Source organism: Microcaecilia unicolor, chromosome 2, assembly GCF_901765095.1.
Source record: "Microcaecilia unicolor chromosome 2, aMicUni1.1, whole genome shotgun sequence".
NCBI classification, from domain to species: Eukaryota; Metazoa; Chordata; class Amphibia; order Gymnophiona; family Siphonopidae; genus Microcaecilia; species Microcaecilia unicolor.
Genome location: NC_044032.1, coordinates 221,724,598 through 221,750,565, shown reverse-complemented (window position 1 = coordinate 221,750,565; position 25,968 = coordinate 221,724,598). Strand labels below are relative to the sequence as shown.

The following is a 25,968-nucleotide window of genomic DNA, read 5'->3' as shown; positions in this document are numbered from 1 at the left end:
CCCTGTCTTTCCCCAGTTTCTCTCTGTTACAGACACTGTAGGGGGCCTGCTCCTCGGATGGAAGGGGGGTGCCTGCACCTCAGACCACCTCGGACAGAAGGCGGGGGGGCCTGCACCTCGGATGGCAGGAGAGGGAGGGAAGGAGGGGTCACACGAGGAGATGCTCGCTAGGTTAAATGCCTGTTCCCTATCTTCCTCAGCTTCCGTTGCACACTATCGCTCTCTAACACAGACACTGTAGGGGGCCTGCAACTCAGATGCAAGGGGGGCATGCACTTCAGGGGAAAGGGGGGGAAGGAGGGGGTCATGGAACTTGGAGCCACACACTAACAGACACTCTGTCACACTCTATCTCTCTATCAGACACACACACTCTCTCTCACACACACACACACAGTCTTTCTGTCACACACACACACACACACACAGTCTTTCTCTCTCTCTCTATCTCACTGACACACACACTGTCACACCCTCACACACTGTCTCTCTCTGTCTCACACACACTCTCACAAACACATGCGACACAGACACACACTCTGTCACACTCTATCTCTCTGTCACAGACACCGTAGGGGGCATGCACCTCGGATAGAAGGGGGGGCCTGCACCTCGGAGAGAAGGGGGGGTCTGCATCTCAGATGGAAGGAGAGAAAAGGAGGGGGTCATGGAACTTGGAGCCACACACAAACATACACTCTGTCACACTATCTCTCTGTCAAACACACACACACTCTCTCTCTCTCTCTCTCTCTCTCTCTCTCACACACACACACACACAGTCTTTCTCTCTATCTGTCTCACTGCCACACACACAATCTGTCACATACACAGTGTCTCTCTGTCTCTCACACACTCTCTTTCTCTGACATAAACACACATACACTCTTTCTCTCACACTGTCACTCATTCTCTCTCACACACACAATCCATCTTGCACACAGACTACATCTCTCACACACTTACTCTTTCACACACACACACACACTCTCTCTCTCTCTCTCTCTCTCTCTCTCTCTCACATACACACACTCTCTCTCTGTCAATAACCTCCCTGTCTCTATCTCACAAATACACACACACTTTCTGTATCGCATACATACACACACAGAGACAACACTTTCTGTGTCTCACACACACACTCTCACTGTCTCTTTCTGTCACACAGGAACACACAGAGGAACGCATTGCAAAAAGTCAACATGCAAAAAAAAAACATGAACCATAGGGGAGACAGGAGGGTTGGTGAACATTGGGTGAGGGTACAAACACACAGAAAAAACCCTTGGGTGATTTAAAGATTAATGAAAAAAAAAGCAGAAGGGCACGAGACAAATAACGGTTGATGGATATGGGGAGGGGGTTGGTGCACATGGGGGTAGGACAGAGCAACACATGAATTACAATTAAAAAAACAAAACCACTACCAACATGTCATACTCATGGACAATCTTTCTCATTATACACCCTTCACAATTATTCCTTCTCATTATAGCACTTTTAAATGCACTGTTTGGTTAACAACAATCAACATTTGAATGTAACCTTGCTAGCGCCCGTTTCATTTCTTAAAGAAACAGGCCTTTTTTACTAGTATTTATAAAAGATTAAATATGTTAATATACCAATATAGAATACTAGCTAAGCACCCTAATTTTAGGCACCTAAGTTTGAGCACCTTTTATTGAATTGACTGTTTTACCAAAACATACTTGCATCAGGCATGTATAAAAAATTAATCTGTGAGAAAATATACATGTTGAATTGACTGCTTGCCTGGCAATTTTCAAATGTATTAGTTAAATATCTAGGCAGCGAATGTGTGCCGTGTTGAGATCAGAGGTGAACACTCTGTTAATGAACCTGCAATACAGTACCTGGTAGTAATAACGTTTTTTGTCTTTGATTTAAGGCGCAGGAGCAGATGCTTGTATAAACTGCACCAATGTTTATTTAATGGAAGATGGGAGATGTGTGCTGACCTGTAGTGCTGGATATTACTTTGATCAGTCTCTTGAAAATGGATACAAAATCTGCAGAAAGTAAGCCTGGTTCTGCTATTTGAGATCTATTTCATTTTTGATTATGCACTGAATATTTAATAACAGTAATTCTCCAAGGACAAGGAGGCTATGGGGCTCATTTTCAAAACACTTAGACTTACAAAGTTCCATAGGTTAAAGTTCCATGGAGCTTAAACAAGCTACAGAGCAGGTGCATTGTCTCCACCTCACATGCACAAGCTGGCTTGCTTTTCTAAATATATCTCGGGAGTTTCTTTATGTAAGCACCAACAGTTTTTTTTTTTCTGAGATTACAGTTGGGAACACTTGAAATAGGAGTCTGGGCAGAACTCACTGTCCTCTCTGATCAGGATATTCAGTTTGCTGTAGTGTTGTTTCCTGCTCATACTCTCCACCCGGAGTACATAATGGAAATTGTACAAGTGGGAATGCTCAGAAGTTAGCTGAACCCCCAAATAATATATATTCTCTGACCTGTCCTCCGAAAGGGAAAGCCACTTCATAACTGCTGTTCCTGTGCAGGTTCTAGCCAATTTTTGTAAGACCTCAGATTTGTCCGTATTGACCATGAATATCAATAACTCTGTTTTCTCACATTATTCAAGGGAGGGAAATATGGGGTTGGTCTATTCTATAAAGGAAAGTAATTGGCTATAGAATACTAGCATATTGGGTTAGATATGCACGTATAATTTAGATTTGAGCACTTAAGCCAGTCAGTGAGCTGGTGTAAGTACTTGCACCTGAATTGCTAAAACACATGCATACATTATAGTGTTCTATACAGTAATTTATATGTGTAAATATCTGCACCACCCGTATTCCACAAAGATGTCTCCAAGTATATTCACCTCCAAACTACGCTGTCACATTTAGACACCTTTTAAATGAATAGCGTTTAGCTGGAATTTTGTCATTTACATGGCAACCTGGGTTCAATTCCCACTGCAGCTCCTTGTGATCTTGGGCAAGGCACTTAACCCTCTATTGCCCCAGGTACAAAAACTTAGATTGTGAGCCCTCTAGGGACAGAGAAAGTACCTGCATATAATGTGTACAGCATTGCGTACGTCTAGTAGCGTTGTAGAAATTAGTAGTATTGGAGAAAAGAGATAGGAATGGAATTGTGAGACTGAAAGATAATGAGAATGGCTATGTGGAGAGTGATGAAGATAAAGCGAACGTGCTAAACAATTATTTCTCTTCGGTGTTCACGGAGGAAAATCCTGGAGAAGGACCGCAGTTGGCTGCCGAGGGAATGTCTGGAATAGAGTGGATACTGTGCCGTTTATGGAAGAAAGAGTTTATAAACAGCTGGAGAATCTGAAGGTGAACAAAGCTATGGGGCCGGATGGGATACATCCCAGGATACTGAAGGGGCTCAGAGAGGTCCTGGCAGGACGCTTAAAGATTTATTTAATAGATCTTTAGAGACAAGAGAGGTTCCGCAAGATTGGAGACGAGCGGATGTGGTCCCTCTTCACAAAAGTGGAGACAGGGAAGAAGTGGTAAACTACAGACCGGTAAGTCTTACGTCGGTGGTAGGAAAAATAATGGAGTCGCTGCAGAAAGAAAGGATAGTTAACTTTCTAAAACCGATGGGTTAAGGACCCAAGGCAACATGGCTTTACCAAAGGAAAATCCTGCCAAACAAATCTTATTGACTTTTTTGACTGGGTGACCAAAGAACTGGATGAGGGACGTGCGCTAGATGTAATCTACTTGGACTTCAGCAAAGCCTTTGATACGGTCCCCCACAGAAGACTCGTGAATAAGCTGAAAGGGTTGAACTTAGGACCGAAAGTGGTGAACTGGATAAGAAACTGGTGGCAGAGGGTGGTGGTAAATGACATCTGCTCGGAGGAAAGGAAGGTGAGCAGTGGAGTTCCTCAGGGGTCGGTGCTGGGGCCTATTCTGTTTAATATATTTGTGGGAGATATTGCTGAAGGGTTGGAAGGAAAGGTGTGCCTTTTTGCGGATGACACGAAAATAGCCAATAGAGTGGATACCTTAGAGGGAGTAGACATGATGAGAAAGGATCTCCAAACATTAGAAGAATGGTCGAGAGTCTGGCAGTTAAAATATAATATGCTAACCCTGGGGTAAATTGTTGTCCTGGTTTCAATGTTATATTATTATATGAAATTACAAGAAACCGTTTTATTCACTACCTTATCTTTTTTTATTTTTTAAATTTGCTGTGAAAATAAACTCTAAAGCTATTTGTGCGCTGTCTTTAAAGTGGAGTCTACGAAGTGCTCAGTAAAACACATATCACTCCGGCTAGTCAACTGATCAGCCATATGTAGTACTCAACATCATTGCACTTCAGCCATCCCTCTCTCCTTATATTTATATAAAGTATGTCTTAAAGATGTATCAGACACAATCGTCACAACTTTTGTAGAATAGTACTTAGCTTGGGGCTGGTGTCATATGTTCTTTTGAATACTGTAGAGTACCTCACAGTGGATAACCGGAGTTCTGTGGGTGGGTTGACGTGATCGTGAAGTGAATAAAATATGCCGACTTGCTAATCCATTATGTTCGGCTCTCTCTTCTTACCCTCCTTGTTCTCTGATTCTTAGTTGTAGATTCTTAGTTCTCAACACGCATAGTGTTTCGCTGCTTGTAGCGTCATCAGGAGAACTTAAATAGATCGGGACATTACTCCCGTTGTCCAATATCAATCTGAAAGGTGAGACGCCATTCTCTCCCGCGGCTAACCTTGATGGATATCTAACTTCCTTTGAAAAAATTTGCCGCCTCAATGAGATTCCTCACAAAGACTGGGTACACTATCTAGGAGGAAAGCTCACTGGTAGAGTACTTTAAGCATTCCAAGGACTGTCCATGGAGATGTGCTCCCAGTTCAAGGAGGTGTGCAAAGAATTGTTGAACCGTTATACCATTACCCCCAAGACCTATAGACTAAAGTTCTGGATGTTGCAAAAGGGGGCGGATGATACTCACAATGAGTTTGTGATCCAGCTAAGATAGCAACATCAGTGGTGGCTCAGTGGAGCGGAAGTTAAACCCCTGGAGGACTGCCAAAACCTGATGGTCCTGGAGCAGTTTCTTAAGTGTTGTCATCCAGAGGTGAGGGAACATGTTCAAGATACCAGCCCCACATTCCAGAGAAAGTAGCTGAATTGGCTGACATCTTTATGGCGAACCATTCCTAGTTAGCAATGAGAAGCACCCCTATCCATAGCAGCCAGTATCTAAGGGCAGCCAGAGCCCTAAGCCAAATATCTCTGCAACCTCAGAGACTGTCAGCAAACCCTCCGGTGTTCCCCAAAAACCTAAAGATTTTAGGCATGAGTGCTCTTGTTATCAGTTTTGGGCGTACAGGACATTTCAAAGCGGATTGCCCAGATAATCCCAAGCCTGCACTAAAGATCATTCCAGTTCCTGCACCTAAGTTGGCGGCTTTCATGGGTGGCTCAAGTACCACGAAGGAGACCCATACAGTTGCCACAGCACAAAAAGTTACTGGCCATTCATCAAGCAAGGAAGCAGATGCGTTTCCACAACACTACAGCACCCCAGTAACTGTGAATCAGAACCAGGTAGCTGGGCTTGTGGACACTGACTCTAGCATGACTTTGTTACGACCAGAGCTAGTGCTGGAAGATGCTATTCTATCCGGGCGCATTGCAGAGGTAGTGCTAGCCAATGGATCCAGAGAGACTGTACCCATTGCTCGAGTATTCCTGGATTGGGGTACCAAGCCTGGATACAGAGAAGTAGGCATAATGAAAAACATGCCGGTACCAATGCAGTGTGGGACCGACATGGGTCCAATGTACATTACCCTTGATAGCAGAGTCAGCATTTCGGCTATGGTGACCCCTGGTAAGGCCAGAGCAGCCCAACAAGCAGAAGCAGCAGAGATCACCTCTCGAGATCCTGAGCCAGTCCAGATGGGACCAGCTGACCAAGCAACAGGAGGAGGTGCTCCAGTGCTTCCAGCAGCACCAGTTCCAGAGGTGACCAGGGACGTGAATATGAAACAGCCTGACTTAACTTACACGCCGATTGATCAGACTGTTGACCCTGATTTGTCAGTCAGGCAAGCAGCTTATAGTTCCCAGGGCATACAGAAAACAACTTGTACAGATTGCACATGATATTCTACTAGCAGGACATCAGGGGGTGGCATGTGCATGGGTCAATCTCAAGGCAAACCTGCAATGTGTGCCGAAGAGTGGGTAAGAATCAAGATCACCCGCGAGCTCCTCTGAAACCTTTATCCATTATCAGTGAGCCCTTTGAGAAAATAGCTTTGGATATAGTGGGGCCTCTAGCTGTCCCTAGCTGGACTGGGAAAAGATATATATTGACAGTGGTGGACTTTCCTACCAGGTATCTTGAAGCGGTAGCATTATCCTCCATAGATTCAGAGAAAAGTGCCACTGCCTTGCTAGAAATATTTTCACGGGTAGGATATCCATGAGAAATACTCTCAGACCAAGGGACACAATTTGTCTGAGTTGATCCAGAATCTGTGGGCATATTGTGGAGTGAAATCTGTATGTACCACACCATGAGGCATATTTTCAAAGCACTTTGGGAGGCTAAGTTCCATAGGTTTCTATGGAACTTTGGGAGGCTAAGTGCTTTGAAAATATGCCTACATATCACCCTGAAACTAATGGGTTGGTGGAGAGATTTAATGGGACATTAAAGCATATGTTAAAGGCTTTCGTAGAAATGAGAGACCATAACTGGGAAAAATACCCTACCTACTACTACTACTTATCATTTCTATAGCGCTACTAGACGTACGCAGCGCTGTACACTTGAACATGAAGAGACAGTCCCTTTTCGATAGAGCTTACAATCTAATTAGGACAGACAAACAGGACACATAAGAGATAAGCTACTGTTTGCATACAGAAAACTACCTCAGGAATCTACAGGGTTCTCCCCATTTGAGCTGCTTTATGGCCGGAGGGTGAGAGGGCCCCTTGACCTATCAAGAGAACATTGAGAGGGGAAGGTTGATACTTCTGACACCCCTGTATTGAATATGTAGTTAATATGTGGCAGAGATTAAAATAACTTTTGGGCTTTGTCAGAGATAACTTGCAGGCAGCCCAGAGTAAGCAAAAGACCTGATATGATTGTAAAGCCCAAAATAGAGAGTATTATGAGGGCCAGCAAGTACTTGTTTTAGTCCCAGTTCGTCAGAATAAACTTCAGGCTAACTGGGCAGGACCTTACAAAGTCATAAGGCACCTGAATGATACAAACTGTTATACGTATGGACTCTCAGGACAGAAGGTATCATACCTTTCATGTAAATAAGTTAAAGGCAGGGCTGTGCCAACACAGTAAGCGAGGTAAGCATGGCAGGAGGGCGCCATCCTCTGGGGGGCGCCCCGCCGCACCATGCTTACCTCGCCCTCTTCTCCCCAGATCCTTTTCCTTTTTTTTTTTTTTGTTTAAATTTACCTCTGTCCGGCGGCAGCGTAGCGTTAGTGAGGAGGCGGCACTCCCCCGCCCCGACATGTCAGTCTTCCCTTCGCTCAGTTCCGCCTTCTGACATCAGAAATGACATCAGAAGAAGGTGGGACACTGAGCGAAGGGAAGACTGACATGTAGGGGCGGTGGAGCGCCGCCTCCTCACTAACGCTACGCTGCCGCCGGACAGAGGTAAATTTAAACAAAAAAAAAGGAAAAGGATCTGGGGAGAAGAGGGTGGGTAGTGTAGCGATCGTTTCGGGGGCGGGGCGGGGCCAACTGCAGGGGGGCGCCGGAGACCCTAGGCACGGCCCTGGTTAAAGGCCTATCAAACTGCACAGCTATGGTGCTAGCTGTGTACAGCCTACCAGAAGAGTGTCAGGATAGTGAGCCCATGCCTGATACCTGATAGCAAAGACATTACCAGAGGGATCTGACACTGAAGAGAGACCAACTAAATGTACAAACTGTGGAAAAATCTTCAGTCAAAAGGTAGAACTAGAAGAACAACAGAAAACAAGTATAAAAGAGAGACATTTTACGTGCTCTAAGTATGAGAAAGGTTTCAGTATGAAGAAAGAGTTATTGTGGCTCCTGAAAAATAATAAAGAAACTGGAATATATACAAACATAGAATATGGGAAAAGCTGTACCAATGAAATAAACATTACCACATATAGAAAAACACTGATAATAGAATATCTTTATGTCCTGGTTATGACAGTAGCTTCAACCAGGAAGAAAGCTCCACAAGAAATGCAAAATTTCACCCAGGAGAGAGACCAGTTTCGAGTACAGAGTGTAAGAAAAGTTTTACTTGCCAGAAATTATTGTCAAAGCAGCATAGAATCCATGCTGAAACGTAAGTCGTATACTGTGGACTTAAGCGTTCGGCAATTGAATATGCCAAGGTTAATGGAAATCGTGAGGCTAGACTTTTTTTCTCTGTGGATGAAAAATCAGTCTGCGATTGGAGAAAAGAAGATGAAATGTTGGTGAAACTCCACCCACGAAAACGTACTCTGCGAGGTAAACCTCCAAGATGGCCAAACATAGAGGTAAACCTCAAAGAATTGGTAATTTCACAAAGAGAAAGTTGCAACATTGTCTCCACCAGAAACATTAAATGGAAGGCCAAAGAGTTAGCTACACAGATGAATGTTATCAATTTCAGTGGAGGGGAAAACTGGATCCATAATTTTATGATGAGAAATGGACGATCCGTTAGAGCAAGAACAACTGTAGGACAAAAGGTATGTGATGACTGGGAAGAGAAAGTAGCAAGTTTCCGTGACTTTGTCATGGATGAGTGAAAGTCAATATCTATTCTGGAAATATAATAAATATGGATGAAGTGCCCATGGCATTTGACATACTTGCTACTCAAACAGTCACTGAACATGGCACCAAAACAGTGGCTATAACAACAATAGGCCATGAAAGGACCAGCTTCACGGTGGTATTGAGTTGTGCTGCGAATAATCAGAAACTGAAGCCCTTGGTAATATTCAAGTGTGTAATAATGCTCAGTGAAACTTTCTAAGAGGCATGGCTGTTATGTTCAAATAAAAGGACGGATGAATGAAGAGGTTATGAAACACTGGACTGATGATTATTGATGATGAAGTTGATTAGTTTGATACAGACAGTCCTTGTCACAACTCCACAGTTGCCTGTCGGACCCTGTAACTCATTGTATGTGTTGGCCAGTGACATAAGGACAAACATATCTTTTTTTTTGTAATTGTTGTGATTTCAGAAATAAATTGACTTTGTACATTTTAAAAATATGTGTCAAGCAGTGTTTGTTGTTTAAAACCTTAATTTTGCAGGTAAAGCTTGTATTGCTCGCACTTAAGTATAACCCATGGGACGACCCTTTAAAATGTAAAATCTTGTATTACCTGCAGGATATATACAGGAGAATACGGTAATTGCCACTAATTGGCATTAATTTGCAGTTACTCTGTAACTGCACTTAGGCGTTATTCTATAATTAGCTCCTAAATTCTATAGCGTGCACCTGCAAGAAGGGCATGGATGTGGGAAGGGCAAGGCGATGCATTCGCATGCTAACCTGTTAGAATACTATCAGTTACATGCAAAATTGACAGCATGAAGTCATGAACAACGTGGTTGCAGTTAAAGTTAAGCATCCAAATGCCAACTTATGCTACTATTCTGATTTACAAGTGTAATTGCCAAAAGAATTCATGCTTAGTGCACTTCATCCTAGCTTTAGCCAACCTTTATAGAATTACCTTTTTAATGCGTATACTTTACTGATGTGCTAATAGGAAATGAGCAGTTTCTGCATAGGTTTTTGCATATCCTCTAAAGTTCAGAAGCAATTTTAAAGAAAGATTGGAACGCCTTGCTCATATTCTTTATTGTAACAAGATATTGAAATTATATCCACAAATCACTTTCAGAAGAGATAAAACTTTAAAAGACTTGTATAATAAAGAGTTCATATATAGTATGAAATATAGCAAATACAATTTTTTAAGGAACGAAGCAAAATGGTTTTCTGTGATATTACCACTGTGATTACATTTTACCAATAAATCAGCCTTTGAATGTGGTGAGGAATAAATTTCAGACAGTAATGGATGAGCAGCAGACAAACAACCGCTAATCAAGGAAGGCTGTACTTAAATAGCCATTTTGTAGATCCAACAGATCCTGCAGTATAAGGGCTCTTTTTCAATTATGCTAAATCAAATATTACAATTGCTGTTTATATTTGTAGTATTATGATGTGGTGTATGTCCCGTCATAAGGTGCTAAGGAACCCCAGCCCAAGAAATGTGCCAGTACTGGACCTTATAGGTCGACCACCTGGATTTGAAGTTGGTCCCGTGGCCTACCCGTGCAGTTAGGGCGAAGATCTGGGACCCCTGTGTGGGAGGTAGTAACTTATCAGGGAAGGCTATGTGGGAAATGACTGGGGAGACTAACCTTTCTGGGATTGGTTTGGATAATTCTCTGAGCAGTGAAAGCGAGAGGTAAGCATCAAGTAACTAAGGTAGAATACTGTCACAAAACGCCTAGCCAGCTGCCTGGGGTTACCCCACAGCCACTTAGAGAGTCTATCCCCAGCACAGCTCAGGTCTGCCTACACCTGCCGCTTGTGCTCTACACTAGCACCTTCCTCCCACTGACTGGGTCACAACCGCCTCTGGGCGAGTCTCCTGCTTTCAAATTATCCCCAGTGATTTCTAGGTTGCTGGGGCCACACTCCCAGTGGTCCCACAGTTCCCAGAAAGCACTCACAGACCCAACACACAAACCATGAAAATGGACCAAAAAAGTAAATGTTTTGAGCACGACATCTAGAAAATAGCAATTTTTAGAAAAAAAATAGATATTTTTCTGTTTCGATAATGCTTATATTGCCCATTTGAATTTTGGACATTTTGGGACTTAAACATTGTATTGAAAATGCCCCTCCACATCACTGAAAACACTTTATTTAAATTTCACTTTATAAAGAGGGAATTAATGATGTTATTTGAGCAATTATAGAAAAAAGTTTTATGATGGTTAATTCCAACTTGAGCTCAATGAGCTGCGGTGTCAGCCTATATATTGAATATTCCCTCCTTTCATTATATTAAAGGTTCTCTTTTTGATTTTTTTTTCTCAGTTCAAGGATTGGTTGATCAGTTGTAAATTTCTTGAAATATTTATAGACATTTAGAGGCATCTTATGAAAGTTTGTTTTTGGAAAACTGAGAACCGTGCTCAAATATATGCAAGTAAAAGAATAAGTCATGATGTTGCATATTAAGGAGCAAATTGTGCTGGTATTACCACAGTAGAGAAGGTAATGCAAATGTCAGACCATTCCTTGAGATTGATATCGATCCAGATATTGTTGAAACTCCGGTGAGTCAAACGATTTTGTGATGCTGTTTAAAGTATTTGTCATGAGAGCAGGGTATCATAGCCTGAATCGGGCCCCAAGAGACTTCAGTCATTCTTTCATTTCCAAGATTTTCTCTTTCTTGCAGTGGTTGTTGCTAAATCTGGTACAAACAGGATCTTTCAACTTTCATATTGCTGTGCACCACAAGCAACAATAAGTACTTGTAGTGCATGTGGAATCTTAGAATCTTAGCCACAATCAGACAAAGGCTTGTTAGGACTGCTCCAAAGGTATATCCATATTTAACTTGAGGAATTTTGGAATCCAATCAGTAAGGAATGAGATTAGAGTTGTGCCTTCTGCCCCTTCTTTAAGGCCCAAAATTCTGAAGTTATTGCTGCCTGTTTTCCTGGCATAGTGTTAAAGGAACTTCAGTAGAGATAGTAGTACCTATGTCCCCAAGGGAGTGCCAAAAGTGGTTTGAAAATATAATGGGTTTTAAGGCAGCCTTGAAGACACTATATGAAGATTCTGAATGGAGAGATGAGGATAAATTATTCCAGATATGTGGTGTTGTGTAAAAAAAAAAAAAAGGCGCTAACATGGGTTGATTCCCATTTTGCATGTGAAGGTCCTAGGAGAACTAACCAATGATCATTCGTTGACTGAAGAGAATGTAAGAGGCATGTGGTATGGTAAGGGAAGAAAGATATGTAGGTGTACATGAGTTCTTGGATACATGAAGGTATCCAAGAAGTCCTCCTCCTCCTTCTGCATCCTCCACTTATCCCCTGCACAGAGCATCATGGAAGAGAATCCATTCACAGCAACAGATACAGGGGCCAATACCAAGACCACATTTACACGGAAATTTAAAAAGCAGGAGACTGAGTGAGCTGAACAAAAAGAACTTGTGGTTCATGATGCTAAAGCATGAAATAATACCCCACCATGAACATTCCATGAACATTCCTACTTCTTTGAAGCATTCCATGTGCTGGACCTGAACCATAATACTGCTATGTGTTCTGATACATTTATTCTTAATTTCTCAACTTTGTGGCTACAGGTTTAGCTACCTGAATATATATTCTCTGGACTTTATTGCTTAATTAATTTGTCCTGTGAATCTGTATTGTGGTGTAATTCTCTATCTTCTAACCTAGACCCCCAAAACGACAAAAACAAATAAACTTCTCTGCCTTTTTGCCTAAATCTGATAGTAGTAAGCATAAGCTTTTCAAACTGCTTCTTGTTCTTTACCCTGCTAACTCTAGTTGTGACATTCTAACTTTGTCTACTATACTGTGGACAAGTTCTGCTAGGTTTATTTTCCATTGCTAGACCTAGATTTAAAAAAAAAAACAGCTTTAGTCTTACATTGAAGAAAATGCTATAATTATTGGGCAGCAGTGACCATTAAACAGTTTAGTTTGATATAACAGCTAAAGTGGAGAGCAGCCACTCAAAACTCAAAGTCCAAGATTTCAAACATGCTGACTTTAGCAAAATGGGGGAATACCTGAAGAAAGAGCTGACGGGCTGGGAGGACATACGAGAAGTGAAAAGGCAGTGGTCCAGGCTGAAAGGAGCTATAAATATGGCTACTAACCTTTATGTAAGGAAAGTAAATAAAAGCAAGAGAAAAAGGAAACTGATATAGTTCTCCAAGCAAGTGGCTGAGACAATAAAAGCTAAAGAGTTGGTGTTCATGAAATACAGAAAAACTGAAGAAGAGGAACACAGAGAGGAATACTGGATGAAACTGAAAGAAGCCAAGAGAGAGATACATCTGGTAAAAACGCAAACAGAAGAACAAATGCCTAGAAATGTAAGATGGGGCTACAAGAATTCTCGATCTATCTGCTGCTTTTGACACTGTTGATCACAGCCTACTCCTTGATACGCTGTCCTCACTTGAATTTCAGGGCTCTGTTCTTTCCTGGTTTTCTTCTTATCTCTCCCATCGTACCTGTAGTGTATACTCTTGTGGATCCTCCTCCACTTCTGTCCCACTGTCAGTTGGTGTACCTCAGGGATCTGTCCTGGGACCTCTTCTTTTCTCCATCTATATTTCTTCCCTTGGTACTCTGATCTAATCCCTTGGTTTTCAGTACCACCAGTGGCGTAGCCAGACAGCCAGTTTTGGGTGGGCCTGAGCCCAAAGTGGGTGGGCACAAAATGTTCTCTGCTCCGCCCTCCCTCCACCACTATACCCACCATTTCTCCCTCCTCTCCACCCCTATGCCTACCATTTCTCCCCCTCCCCCACCTATCCCCTCTGTATGCAGCATGTGTCCCTCCCCTCCACCTCATACACAGCCAAGACTTCTCCCTTCCTCACCCCTCCACCCCTTGCTGCATCTCTCCCTTTTTCCCCATGCATCTCCCTCACCCACCAACCAAGCTTCATCTTTCCATCTTCCCTCCCCCCTGTGCAGCATCTTTCTTTCCATCTTCCCTTCCCCCTGTGCAGCTGCTGTGTCCCCCGTCTTCCCTCCCCCATGCGACATCTTTCCCCCATAATCCCTCCCCCCCCCCCCCCCGTGCAGCTGCAGCATCTCACTCTCCTTTGCAGGCCCGCCCAGCAGCAGTGTTCCTGACGGCGATTCTACTCGCAGGCTCCGCTCGCAGTCGCTGCGATTCCCACACGCTGCCCGCCGGCTGCCGCTCAACAATCTCCTTGCGCTACTAATCGCTAACCTGGAAGTCTCGCCTGCAGAGGAGAGACTTCCGGGTTAGCGCTTAGTAGCGCAAGGAGATTGAGCGGCAGCCAGCACTGGCAGGCAGCGTGTGGGAATCGCTGCGACTGCGAGCGGAGCCTGCGACTGGAATCGCCTTCAGGAACTTTGCTGCTGGGCGGGCCTGACCCGAAATTGGGTGGGCCCAGGCCCACCTGGGCCCGCCCGTGGCTACGCCCCTGGTACCACCTTTACGCTGATGACTCCCAGATCTACCTCTCCACACCAGAAATCTCAGCAGGAATTCAGGCCAAAGTATCAGCCTGCCTATCTGACATTGCCGTCTGGATGTCTCACCGCCATCTGAAACTAAACATGACCAAGACTGAGCTTCTTATCTTTCCCCCTAAAGCAACCTCTCCTGTTCCCCAATTCTCTATTTCTGTGGATTACACTCTCATCCTCCCTGTCTCATCAGCTCGTAACCTTGGGGTCATCTTCGACTCCTCTCTCTCCTTTTCTGATCATATTCAGCAGACTGCTGAAACCTGTTGTTTCTTTCTCTACAACATCAGCAAAATTCACCCTTTCCTTTCTGAGCACACTACCAGAACCCTTATCCACACTCTTATCACCTCTCGCTTAGACTATTGCAACTTGCTTCTCACAGGTCTCTCCTCTTCAATCTGTTCAAAATAATGAATGTGACTGTTGGGCAGACTGGATGGACCATTCATGTCTTTATCTGCTGTCACTTACTATGTTACTATGCTGTGTTACTATCAGGGCGCCCATCTTTTGACACAAATCGGGAGATGGCTTCCTTCTCCCAGGGTCACCCAAATCGGCATAATTGAAAGCTGATTTTGGGCATCCTCAACTGCTTTCTGTTGCAGGGACAACCAAGTTCATGGGGTGTGTTGGAAGCGTAGCGAAGGCAGGACTGGGGCATGCCTAACACATGGGTGTCCTTGACCGATAATGGAAAAAAGAAGGGCTTCCCTGACGAGCACTTGGGTGACTTTACTTGGTCCATTTTTTTTTTACAACCAAGCCTCTAAAAGGTGCCCGAACTGACCAGATGTCCACCGGAGGGAATCGGGGATGACCTCCACTCACTCCCCCAGTGGTCACCAATCCCCTGCCACGCTAAAAAAAAAAACCTTTTAAAATATTTTCTGCCAGCCTCAAATGTCATGCCCAGCTCCATCATAGCAGTATTCAGGTCCCTGGAGCAGTTTTAGTGGGTGCAGTGCACTTCAGGAAGGGGGACCCAGGCCCAACCCCCCCCCCCCCCCCCCACCTGTTACACTTGTGGTGGTAAATGTGAGCCCTTCAAAACCCACCAGAAACCCACTGTACCCACATCTAGGTGCCCCCCTTCAACCCTTAGGGCTATGGTAGTGGTGTACAGTTATGGGGAGTGGGTTTGGGGGGCTCAGTACACAAGATAAGGGAGCTATGCACCTGGGAGCAATTTCTGAAGTCCACTGCAGTGCCCCCTAGAGTGCCCAGTTGGTGTCCTGGCATGTCAGGGGAACCAGTGCACTATGAATGCTGGCTCCTCTCACGACCAAATGGCTTGGATTTGGTTGTTTCTGAGATTGGTGTTCTCGGTTTCCATTATGGCCTAAAATCGGGACGACCATCTCTAAGGTCGACCTAAATTTCGCGATTTGGGCATCACCGACCGTATTATCGAAATGAAAGATGGACGCCCATCTTGTTTCAATAATTTGGGTTTTCCCGTCCCTTCGCCGGGATGTCCTGCGAGGACGTCCTCAGGAAAACTTGGGCGCCCCTTTTGATTATGCCCCTCCCCCTGTATATAGTGCTTTGAAGGTGATAATATTTTAAATTGAATTCTGAATCAGATTGGCCACCAGTGCAGTTGCAAAAACAGAGGGGTGACATGGCCATATCTTTTAGCTGTGCAGAGTATGCAGCAGGGGCGTATCTGGACTCCGGCGGTAGGGGGGGCCAGAGCCAGAGGGAGGGGGCACATTTTAGCCCCCCCCCCCGCCGCCCCCACCGCCACCAATGACTCTCTCCACCCCCCTCCCGCTGCCAACCCTCCCCCGCTGCCGTTCTTACTTTTGCTGGCGGGGGACCCCAACCCCCGCCAGCCGAGGTCTGCTTCCACCTGCTGCTGCCGTAAAAACTTCTTCTTCAGCCGGCGGGGGACCCCAAACCCCCGCCAGCCGCCCCGCGGTGTTTAAAATTCATCTTCGGCCTCCGTGGCCGTGCTGCTGTGATAGGCGCTGTTGAAATCCACTTCGGAGTCTGACGTCGTTGTACGTGCTGCGACGTCAGACTCCGAAGTGGATTTCAACAGCGCCTATCACAGCAGCACGGCCACGGAGGCCGAAGATGAATTTTAAACACCGCGGGGCGGCTGGCGGGGCTTTGGGGTCCCCCGCCGGCTGAAGAAGAAGTTTTTACGGCAGCGGCAGGTGGAAGCAGACCTTGGCTGGCGGGGGTTGGGGTCCCCCGCCAGCAAAGTAAGAACGGCAGCGGGGGAGGGTTGATGGCGGGTAGGGGGGGTCCAGGGCAAAATCTGCGGGGGCCCAGGCCCCTGAGGCCCCACGCAGATACGCCCCTGGTATGCAGGCTGCAGTATTCTGGAGGGACTGTAGCCTTTTAACATTGAACTGAAAAACACTAGAATATGCCACATTACAATAATCCTAGAACTGACAAGGGCATGAAAAAAAAGTATTTAATGATTTTTAAGATGCCACAGATTGATCTTATATTTCAAAGAACCAAGAATTAGTGAATTAATTACACTTGTAATTTCTATTTATTCTTTATATAAGAAAAAAATGGTGAGTCATATCGGTCTTCTGTATTCCCTCTGAGGAAAAGTGTTCCCAGTTTCTGAATCACTGTAGCCATCCTTATTGGTGGAATATCTTATTAACAACTGGCTAATCAGAATGCAAGATTAACATACTTATCTTTACTTGAGACCTCTGATTAAAGCAGCGCCTTACAGAAATGCCGACATGCATGCATACAGTTTGAACGCCGTTTTCACTGGTGCACAGGTGAAGACTGTTATTTTACCCACATGTAAATTGCAGTATTTATATGTGTATATCATACATACATGTAAATACTAATTTCAGAAAGGCACTCTTTACACGTGGAGATCACACCAAGCAGAGACTTCAAGGGAGGTACAATAGACTCACGTTGGGTGGGACTAAAATACACGTTTTCCCCATTTTAGAAAGAGAATACGTGTATGGGGAAAATTTACATATCAGTTTTTACAACTGCTCAAAGTTACACAAAGGTTTAAAAAAATTTTTTTTGTTTCAGCCAGAACTTTGCATGAGGAATCAAGAGTCATTCTCCTTCATCTCATGTAGTTTATGTCCATCTCCGAAGTGAAACCAAGTTGAAAATGTGGCTTCAGTAAATTGGCAGCACCTACATGTATAAGTTTATAAAATGAAGAATGTATACATTGAAGTGGTTCTACTTACATGTAGAAGTTGTGAAATCACCACTCCTATGTTTAAGGGCAGATACTCCTACATGGAAAGTGCCAGGTTCATATGGTTGAAATTTTCAATATATAGATGTGTAAAATGGAGGCTTCCATGGCATTTGCTACCAAATATACTTGATTTTCTGCAGTAATTTAGAAAAGGCTTTGCATTGGCAGATCTTTTTCTAAAATGCCACTGAAACTGTGTACATCCTGAATCTGAAATCTCAATTCCAGTCTCTCCGTTCTGTGTAAAATGCTTAGTCAGTGCCGTGAAAGGGGTCAAAAAATGCTGAGAGGTCCCTTTTAACACCTAATTTGCTTATTTAAAATTGTATTTAAAAAATGATAAATTGGCTTTGAGGTGTGGGTTGAATGACTAGTAGGGGATCCAACCAAATATGATTTCCATGTGCTACTGTAATGCAGGGGTTTCAACTCAGGACTGTAGATAATAAACACAGTTATGCACCCTGGAGTAGTCAAAGGGCAAAGGCCATAAATCGTGAGGCCCAGGAGCTCATGATCTGATATGATATCCTTACAGGCAAACAGGCCTGGGAAAGGAAGAAGCATAAACAAACATGAGAATGTGGTCTAGCAGGTGAGGGAAACCAGATAGTATTGAAAAAAGACCAGATGATCTCGAGTAAGATAACTTGCTGAAGCCTTGTAAATCATTGTTAAATACAAGTGTATAAAAATAGCTGTTTCAGTTCAGCATGTTGGAGTGATAGATAAAGAGAGCATATGTATGCAGTAGTTCTATCCTCCCATGAGAAAATATTAATTGTATCTATACTTGGTAAGTAAATAAATTACTTTTCTCATAAGCGGCAGCCTTGGTCTTTTATCTCTACAAATTGTGGGGAACTGGTATATGAAGATTTGGAGAGGTGGTAAAAAGACCTAAACATTTACACTGAATTAATACAGGACACACCAAGCCAGTCTGGTTTTCATGATATCCAAAAAGAATATTCATGAGATAAATTTGCATTCACTGCCTCCATTGTATGCAAATCTATCTCATGCATATTCATTGTGGATATCTTGAAAACTTGACTGGCTAGGTGTGTCCTGAGGACTGGATTGAGAACCCTTGCTGTAATGTGTTACCATTCAGGCTTTCTTTTCCCTTCCTGTCTCTGATGAATTCTGACTTTTTTCTAAGGTGTGATGCCAGCTGCCTAAAATGCAGTGGTCCAGGAGACAAGAACTGTACAAACTGTCCAAATGGTTATATTTTAGAAGCTGGTGTCTGCTTGGCTGGAACAGTTTGTAGAGATGGTAAGTCCCTTTTTAAGTTGAAATGTAATACAAGCTTTTTATATATATTTTTAAAAATTTCCCCAACAGTAGAATTTCATGGTATTGATTGCAATTTATTTTAATTTATTTCTGATTGCTATTGTAAAAATTATTTCAAAGGAGAGAAATGAGCTGAATTAGGGGGGCCACAGAGGCCAATTGTAGAAGACAAAATTACAGAGAAAACAACTGCTCATCAACAAACATGATAACTACCATATCTAAATGGAGTTCTTTATTGAATATAATGATCAAAGAGCTCCTGGGGGAATGAAACAGTCAGTCTCCCCAGTGGTGTTTCTTACACAAGACCCACTTGCTCAGGAATAAAAAATCACTTATTTTCTATGGCTGTATTGAGATATGTACAAACGTCCAAATAAACTTTATTGAAGCAAACCACTAAAGACAAACAAAAAATCAGTTAGCTTGATAAGTACGCTGTGTAGATGTTTTACAGTTGATAATGGAATTCAGATGTGCAAATATGTCATAGCCTGTACCTTTAGCATTTGGCAACTGTGTATTTGCTGTCCTCTTTGGTAATAAAGAAAACCTCAAATTGGAGGGGCTGGGGATACATAGGAGAAATTGGTAACCACCACAAAGTGATTTATCATCAGCAGTTTATAATCAAGAGTATAAAAGCAAGTTACATAAACTTAGATGCTATTATGTCACCATGTTTTCTGAGTAAAATTACATAATAACATAAGAGCTCAAAAGATTCCTCATTTACAACCCATAAAGAAGCATTAACTAACACAGTTGGCATAGTTCGTATGCATTTCCCAGGGGATCTGTCATCTGCTTTATCTACTTTATTTCACAAAGGTGAGTTTCTTTTTACTTTTTTTTTCACTTAGAAGAGTGGTTTGCATGTCAAGTTTAGACAACAGTGTAGTTGTAGACAATATTCAACCTACATGATCCAAAGTTTCATTTTGCATTGTGTACGTAAATCTGAATCAAAATTCAAGTGACTCATAACCTGATAACCAAGGAAGAACCTAGTGGGCATCATGATTCTTGCCGCTAAACCTCCTATTCACAGACCATAGGAAGGATTGCTGAGGGCTAATGAGGCTGAGGTGGATTCTGATGGGATTGAAATCCTAGTAGATGGAAAAAGAAATTGTCATCTTGAACTGTGTTTACTGAACGAAATCTGGAACTTTTATTCTTTCAGATGGTGACTCAGTTTTGCATAGCCTCAAAATGAAAGCTTTGACTTTTGATCTGAGAAAGAGCAGGAGTGGTTTTGCAAGTTGAAGGACTGAATATTAGTAATTATTAATTTTAAACTACATGCTAATGCAAATGTATGAACTGTGAATATCTTTTTTTCTTCTCCTGCTACAATTTGTACTGTACCTTTTTGATCCGGATTTAGACATTTCTGGACTAGATTCTTTATAAGGTGCCATAAAAATCGGTGCTGAAAAAAATAAACACCTAAAATGATAGCGGGGATGGGACGACTTCCCTATGAAGAAAGACTAAGGAGGCTAGGGCTATTCAGCTTGGAGAAGAGACGGCTGAGGGGAGACATGATAGAGGTATATAAAATAATGAGTGGAGTGGAACAGGTGGATGTGAAGCATCTGTTCACGCTTTCCAAAAATACTAGGACTAGGGGGCATGCGATTAAACTACAGTGTAGTAAATTTAAAACAAATCAGAGAAAATATTTCTTCACCCAACGTGTAATTAAACTCTGGAATTCATTGCCGGAAAATGTGGTGAAGGCGGTTAGCTTAGCAGAGTTTAAAAAGGGGTTGGACGGTTTCCTAAAGGACAAGTCCATAAACCGCTACTAAACGGACTTGGAAAAATCCAAAATCCCAGGAATAACATGTATAGAATGTTTGTACGTTGGGAAGCTTGCCAGGTGCCCTTGGCCTGGATTGGCCGCTGTCGTGGACAAGATGCTGGGCTCGATGGACCCTTGGTCTTTTCCCAGTATGGCATTACTTATGTACTTATGTAAAGTTAGGTGTAGTTTTTAAAATATGCCTAGCGTTCAGTCACATGACTAGATTTAGTTGCAGGTAAAGTCAAGTAAAACTTGGTGTACATGCCGGTGACTAAGGGGTCCTTTTACTAAGGTGCACTGAAAAATGGCCTGCGCTGGTGTAGACGTGTGTATTGGGCGCACGCAGGTCCATTTTTCAGTGCGCCTGCAAAAAAGGCCTTTTGGGTATTTTGGCCAAAAATATACATGCAGCCAAATAAAAATTGGCGCGTGTCCATTTTGAGTCTGAGACCTTACTGCCAGCCATTGACTTAGCAGTAAGGTCTCACGTGTTAACCGTGCAGTAATCATCTACGTGCATAGAATGACAGTTACCGCCCGGTTTCTGCCACACACCAGAAAATAAAAATTATTTTCCGGTGCACATAGTGGGTTCGCATCAAAAATGAAATTACCACAAGGGCCACGAGGTAGCCGGGCGGTAGCTCCAAATTGATGCACGTAGGCGTCTGCACAGCTTAGTAAAAGGGGCCCCTAAGTTAGGCACGGAGCAGGTGTATTCTATATCAGTGTACATAGATTTTAGAAATACCTACAACCTGCCCATTCCATGCCCTCTTTTTGGTTCTACATCTTAGAATTTACGCACAGAACTTTACAGAACATGCTTAGCAAGTTCTGCATGTAAATTCTAATTAATGCCAATTAGTGTCAATAATTGCTCGTGAAGTGGCAATTATCAGCGCTGATTGGCTTGTTAAGATTAATAAATTGTCCGTGCAAATCAGAATACGACCTGATTTGTTCACGCAACTCAGGTCGCACTATATGGAATCCGGGGATCTATGTGAAATTTCTATTTTCTAATTATTCTTTTCTGATCTTTCTTTTTCCTTTCATAAATGGATACCAATCACTCCTTGTTGGACTGCTATATTCCTTCCTGTTGAACCATGGAAAAAAAATGCTGTTGAATGACATCACTGTTGATGGATCCAATTTCCTACTGTCTCCTGCTCCTGTGAATGATCTCTTCCATCAAATCTGCCTTGTTCTGACCAATGAAACCTTCTCTTTGTCCACCGTCCTCTTCGACTCCTTACCCTTCTTTCATTTTTTTTTTGTTTGATTTAACTTTGTCACTGATCTCTGGAAAAGCCACGGAAGAGTCTTGGGCAGAGGGTGGCTTCTGCATGTTAGTGAAGAAGAACAATCTGTGCCAGCGCAAAGTACTCCAACAACTTTGCTGCAGAACATGCACCCTCAAAGGGTAAAATAGGTTCCCCTAGAGTCCCCCAGCCTTCCTGTAGACTCATAGATTATTTCCTATTATTATTATTATTATTATTAATAAACTTAAAAAGCCAATTGCTTCTCTCCTGCTCTTCACCACTTTGGCAGAGGGGAGATGGTGAACTGTTTTGTTGGGACTATAAATGGAAAAAAAATACAACCAGCCTACCTTTTTATAACTGGGTGTTTGAGTTAAAACACCTGGGATTGCAGCGTCAGTATTGTGTGACCAAAGCGTTCAATGCCAAAATAAAGGTTAAAATAACGAGTCATTTTCTTGTCAGCTAAAGGGTATTATTAATTTTATTTTTGTCATTTGTATAATTTTGGGGGTTTTTTGTGGGGGGAGGGGGAGTCTCTATTTTTTAAATTATATTTTGCCTCCAAAATGTTTTAAAAACCTGTTTCGTGCATAAAGACATAAGTTTACATGGATTAAAAAAAAAAAACAAGCTGCTTGTATTACTATGTCTTCTGTTTTTACATATATTTAAATTAATAATTGGGGTGATTATGAGGAAACCAGTTATACCTGGATTTGGTGTCATTGATCAGTAAGGGGTCCTTTTACTAAGGTGTGCCGAAAAATGGCCTGCGGTAGTGTAAACGTGTGTTTTGGGCGCAAGCAGGATCATTTTTCAGTGCACCTGCAAAAATTGCCTTTTTTAAAATTTTTGCCGAAAATGAATGTGCAGCAAAATGAAACTTGCCGCATGCCCATTTTGGGTCTGAGACCGCCAGCTATTAGGTTCTCTAGGTAAATTGAGAAGCATTTGCTGAGACTTAAACAGAACTAGAATGGCAGTTACGTGAATGGAAAGATGGTCAGGTAGGATGGTTTCCTACAAAACCAGCATCCCAAAGGACATGAAAATGGACTCAATTCTTTAAAATATATATATATATATAAATAAACATATAATTACAAGCAGTATAGTAATCTATTCATATAGTGTCTGGTTATTACTGTAAGTCATCTGTACAAGCAGTTTGGATAAAAACTAATATTATTTAGAATAAAATTCATGAAAAAGTACTTTTATGTCTAAGATATTGAAAGAAATATCTCAGCTATTGTTTGAAAGAATCCTTCATGTTCTAGTCCAATGCATCTCAACCCAGTCTTGGGGGATCAACCAACCAATCAGGTTTTCAGGATACCCACAATAAATATACATGAGAAATTTGCATGCATTGCCTCCTTGGTATGCAAATTTATCTCATACATATTAATTGTAGATATTCTGAAAACCCAAGCAGCTGAGACTAGGTTGAGAAGCACTATTCTAACCTTTGTGGTTCATCAAACAAGGTTTTGGTTTGTTTGTTTGTTTGTTTAACTTGGTTCAGGAGTGCAACAATGTGAAAATGTTTTTTGTTTGCTGGTCTTTCCTGCATCACCTCAACAACTGGAAAAGATGATTTATCGTAATGTTGGTTGCCCTCATGATGCAAAGCAACCTGGAACCAAGCACTAACAATGCACAATAATGAGCTCTAGAAAAATGCTCTGGAAGGATTACCTTGAAAGTTACCCGGCAAAGAATGAGTTACTATTTATTCTAGCCAATGTTTGATAGAAAGAGGGAGTACCATACTGCTTCTGCTAGCTGTTCAAGTGTTCTGCGTAAGACACAATCCAGTTGATATTCATCCAGCATTCAAATTTGAGATTTTGCATATGGTAACTTAACACTGACCACCAAAGACCAAATTAGACCTGGATATTCAAACCTGGCCTCATCTGGACAACAGCATTGAATATTGGGGATCAACCATGGACTCAGATGTGGATGCTGGCCAATATTCAGTGCCAGCACCCACATATCTAACTGGGAAAAGATAAGACTGCTTTCTGTGTGGTTTTATCTGCCCATTTAAGTATGCAGCCACCGGCCATATTATCTGCTAGCTCCACCCAAACTCTACCCCCAGAATGCCCTAGCAATAATTGGACAGTACTGCAGTGGTCAAAGGAGATATTCAGTGACAATACCCATTTGAATGCTGTCAAATAACCCTTCCCAACCTGCTGATTGAGATTCAAGAGGGCAAAAGAGTCTCCTGCTCGCTTAAACACCTTTCAGTATCTGCCTCAATATAATTTGTTCAACGTTAGCCGCTCAAAGCAAGCACGTATCAAGAGTTTTGTTTGTGACAGTTATAGATGTAGCAAAATTTGGGGCCCTTTTACTAAGCCGCATAGGCGTGTATGCGCATCCTACGTGTGTCAATTTGGAGTTACCGCCCAACTATCGAGTGGCCCAGACAGTAATTTCATTTTTTGCGTGCATCCGCTAAGCACGCCATAAAATAATTTTTATTTTCCTGAGCACGGCGGAAACATGCATAGATGATTACTGCACGGTTACCGCGTGAGACATTACCGCTAAGTCAATGAGTGGCAGTAAGGTCTCGGACCCAAAATGGACGCGTGCCAATTTTTATTTTGCTGCATGCCCATTTTCAGCAAAAATTTTAAAAAGGCCTTTTTTTTTACAGGCGCACTGAAAAATGGATCTGCGCGCACCCAAAATATGCACCTACACTAGCGCAGCCCATTTTTCAGCGAATCTTAGTAAAAGGACCCCTTTATGAGCTATGTTTGAAAAATATTTGAAATGTATATGAATTGTCTTCTCTTTTTATCCAGATTTGCCTTTATTCCTAATGATTTATTTGATTTGATTAATTCATTTTATATAGCTTATCACAACAAGGCATTAAAGTAATTTACAATAATAAGTACAATAAGAGACAATTAAAATACAAGTTAACAATATCTTTAAAAATTAAATTCTTCAACATAACAAAACAAATAATTAAAAATGGTACACAGATCAATCTGCAAAAATCATGAAATATGTGGGACTTGCTCATAACTCTGTTTGGTTTCGAAAAGATAGATACTTAGAAGTACTAGGCAAATCAATTGATAGGTGTTCCATAGGGAAGGTTTTAAGAGGGCTTAATAGGAGTAGCTGAAATAGGCATTACTCAGTAGGTCTGGCTGGTGTTGAGAGAGTGCAACCAAAGTAATATTCTTGGGCCCCCATGCCACAAGGGACCCCCAAATCCTGTATGAATCTAAAGGAGGCACTGCTTGCTGGTAGAGTTTGACGCCCCTTCCACATTTTTACCCTGTCTCCTACCATGCCAAGTGTCAGCCCTGTCAACAAGAATTAACCTGCCAAATAACAACAGAGCTACATGTGAAGCTACTCTTTTAATCAGGCTTTTCCAAAAGGATTGGGAGGACATGTTCTGTGTGTATACAGTAGCTGCCACATGAAAAAATTCATTTGTGCCCTTAAATGGAACACTACCTCCAGATGAGACTGATGCATTACCTTAGCTTTATCATTTTCTGTCTATTTTGCAACTTTGATCAACGATGACCATTTGCAAAAATCATCTACTAGGGATGGGCAGCCCTTTCAAATGAATGTCATTCTTTTTGGAGTGCAAATGCTGTGCACATAGAGGGGAATTCTATATATGGCGCCTTAAAAATTGGTGCCATAAAACCACACGGTTAGCATTCTATAAACTATGCCTAAATTAGGTGTAGTTTATAGAATATGCTCAAGTGCCATTCTTGCGTCTAAGATTTAGGTGCACCCATCTAGGCCACCTAACACCAGACCTAAATACCTGCGCCTAAGTTAGGCGTAGATCGGATGTATTCTATAATAGTACACATAGTTTTTTCAAATGCCAACAACACACCCATGGCTACTTCCTTTTTTCAACTGTGCACATTAGAATTTACATTCACCACTTTATCCTAAAACGTTGTGTGTGTAAATTCTAATTAAAGCCAATTAGTGCTGCTAATTGGTAAA

General features: G+C 42.3%; 1 protein-coding gene across 2 annotated transcripts in view; it reads left to right on the top strand.

The window, feature by feature from the left end:
- Positions 1–25,968, top strand: part of PCSK5 (proprotein convertase subtilisin/kexin type 5) — a 739,798-nt gene that overhangs the window by 550,043 nt on the left and 163,787 nt on the right. The window contains exons 19-21 of one of the 2 annotated variants that reach the window (XM_030193726.1): positions 1,913–2,042; positions 18,719–18,834; positions 21,989–22,749. In XM_030193726.1, coding sequence (XP_030049586.1) covers positions 1,913–2,042; positions 18,719–18,834; positions 21,989–22,104 — 362 coding nt within the window. In that variant the 3' untranslated portion in view covers positions 22,105–22,749. Of the gene's footprint in view, positions 1–1,912; positions 2,043–18,718; positions 18,835–21,988; positions 22,750–25,968 lie in introns of those variants that run through there. The other variant, XM_030193725.1, reaches the window with a different exon arrangement.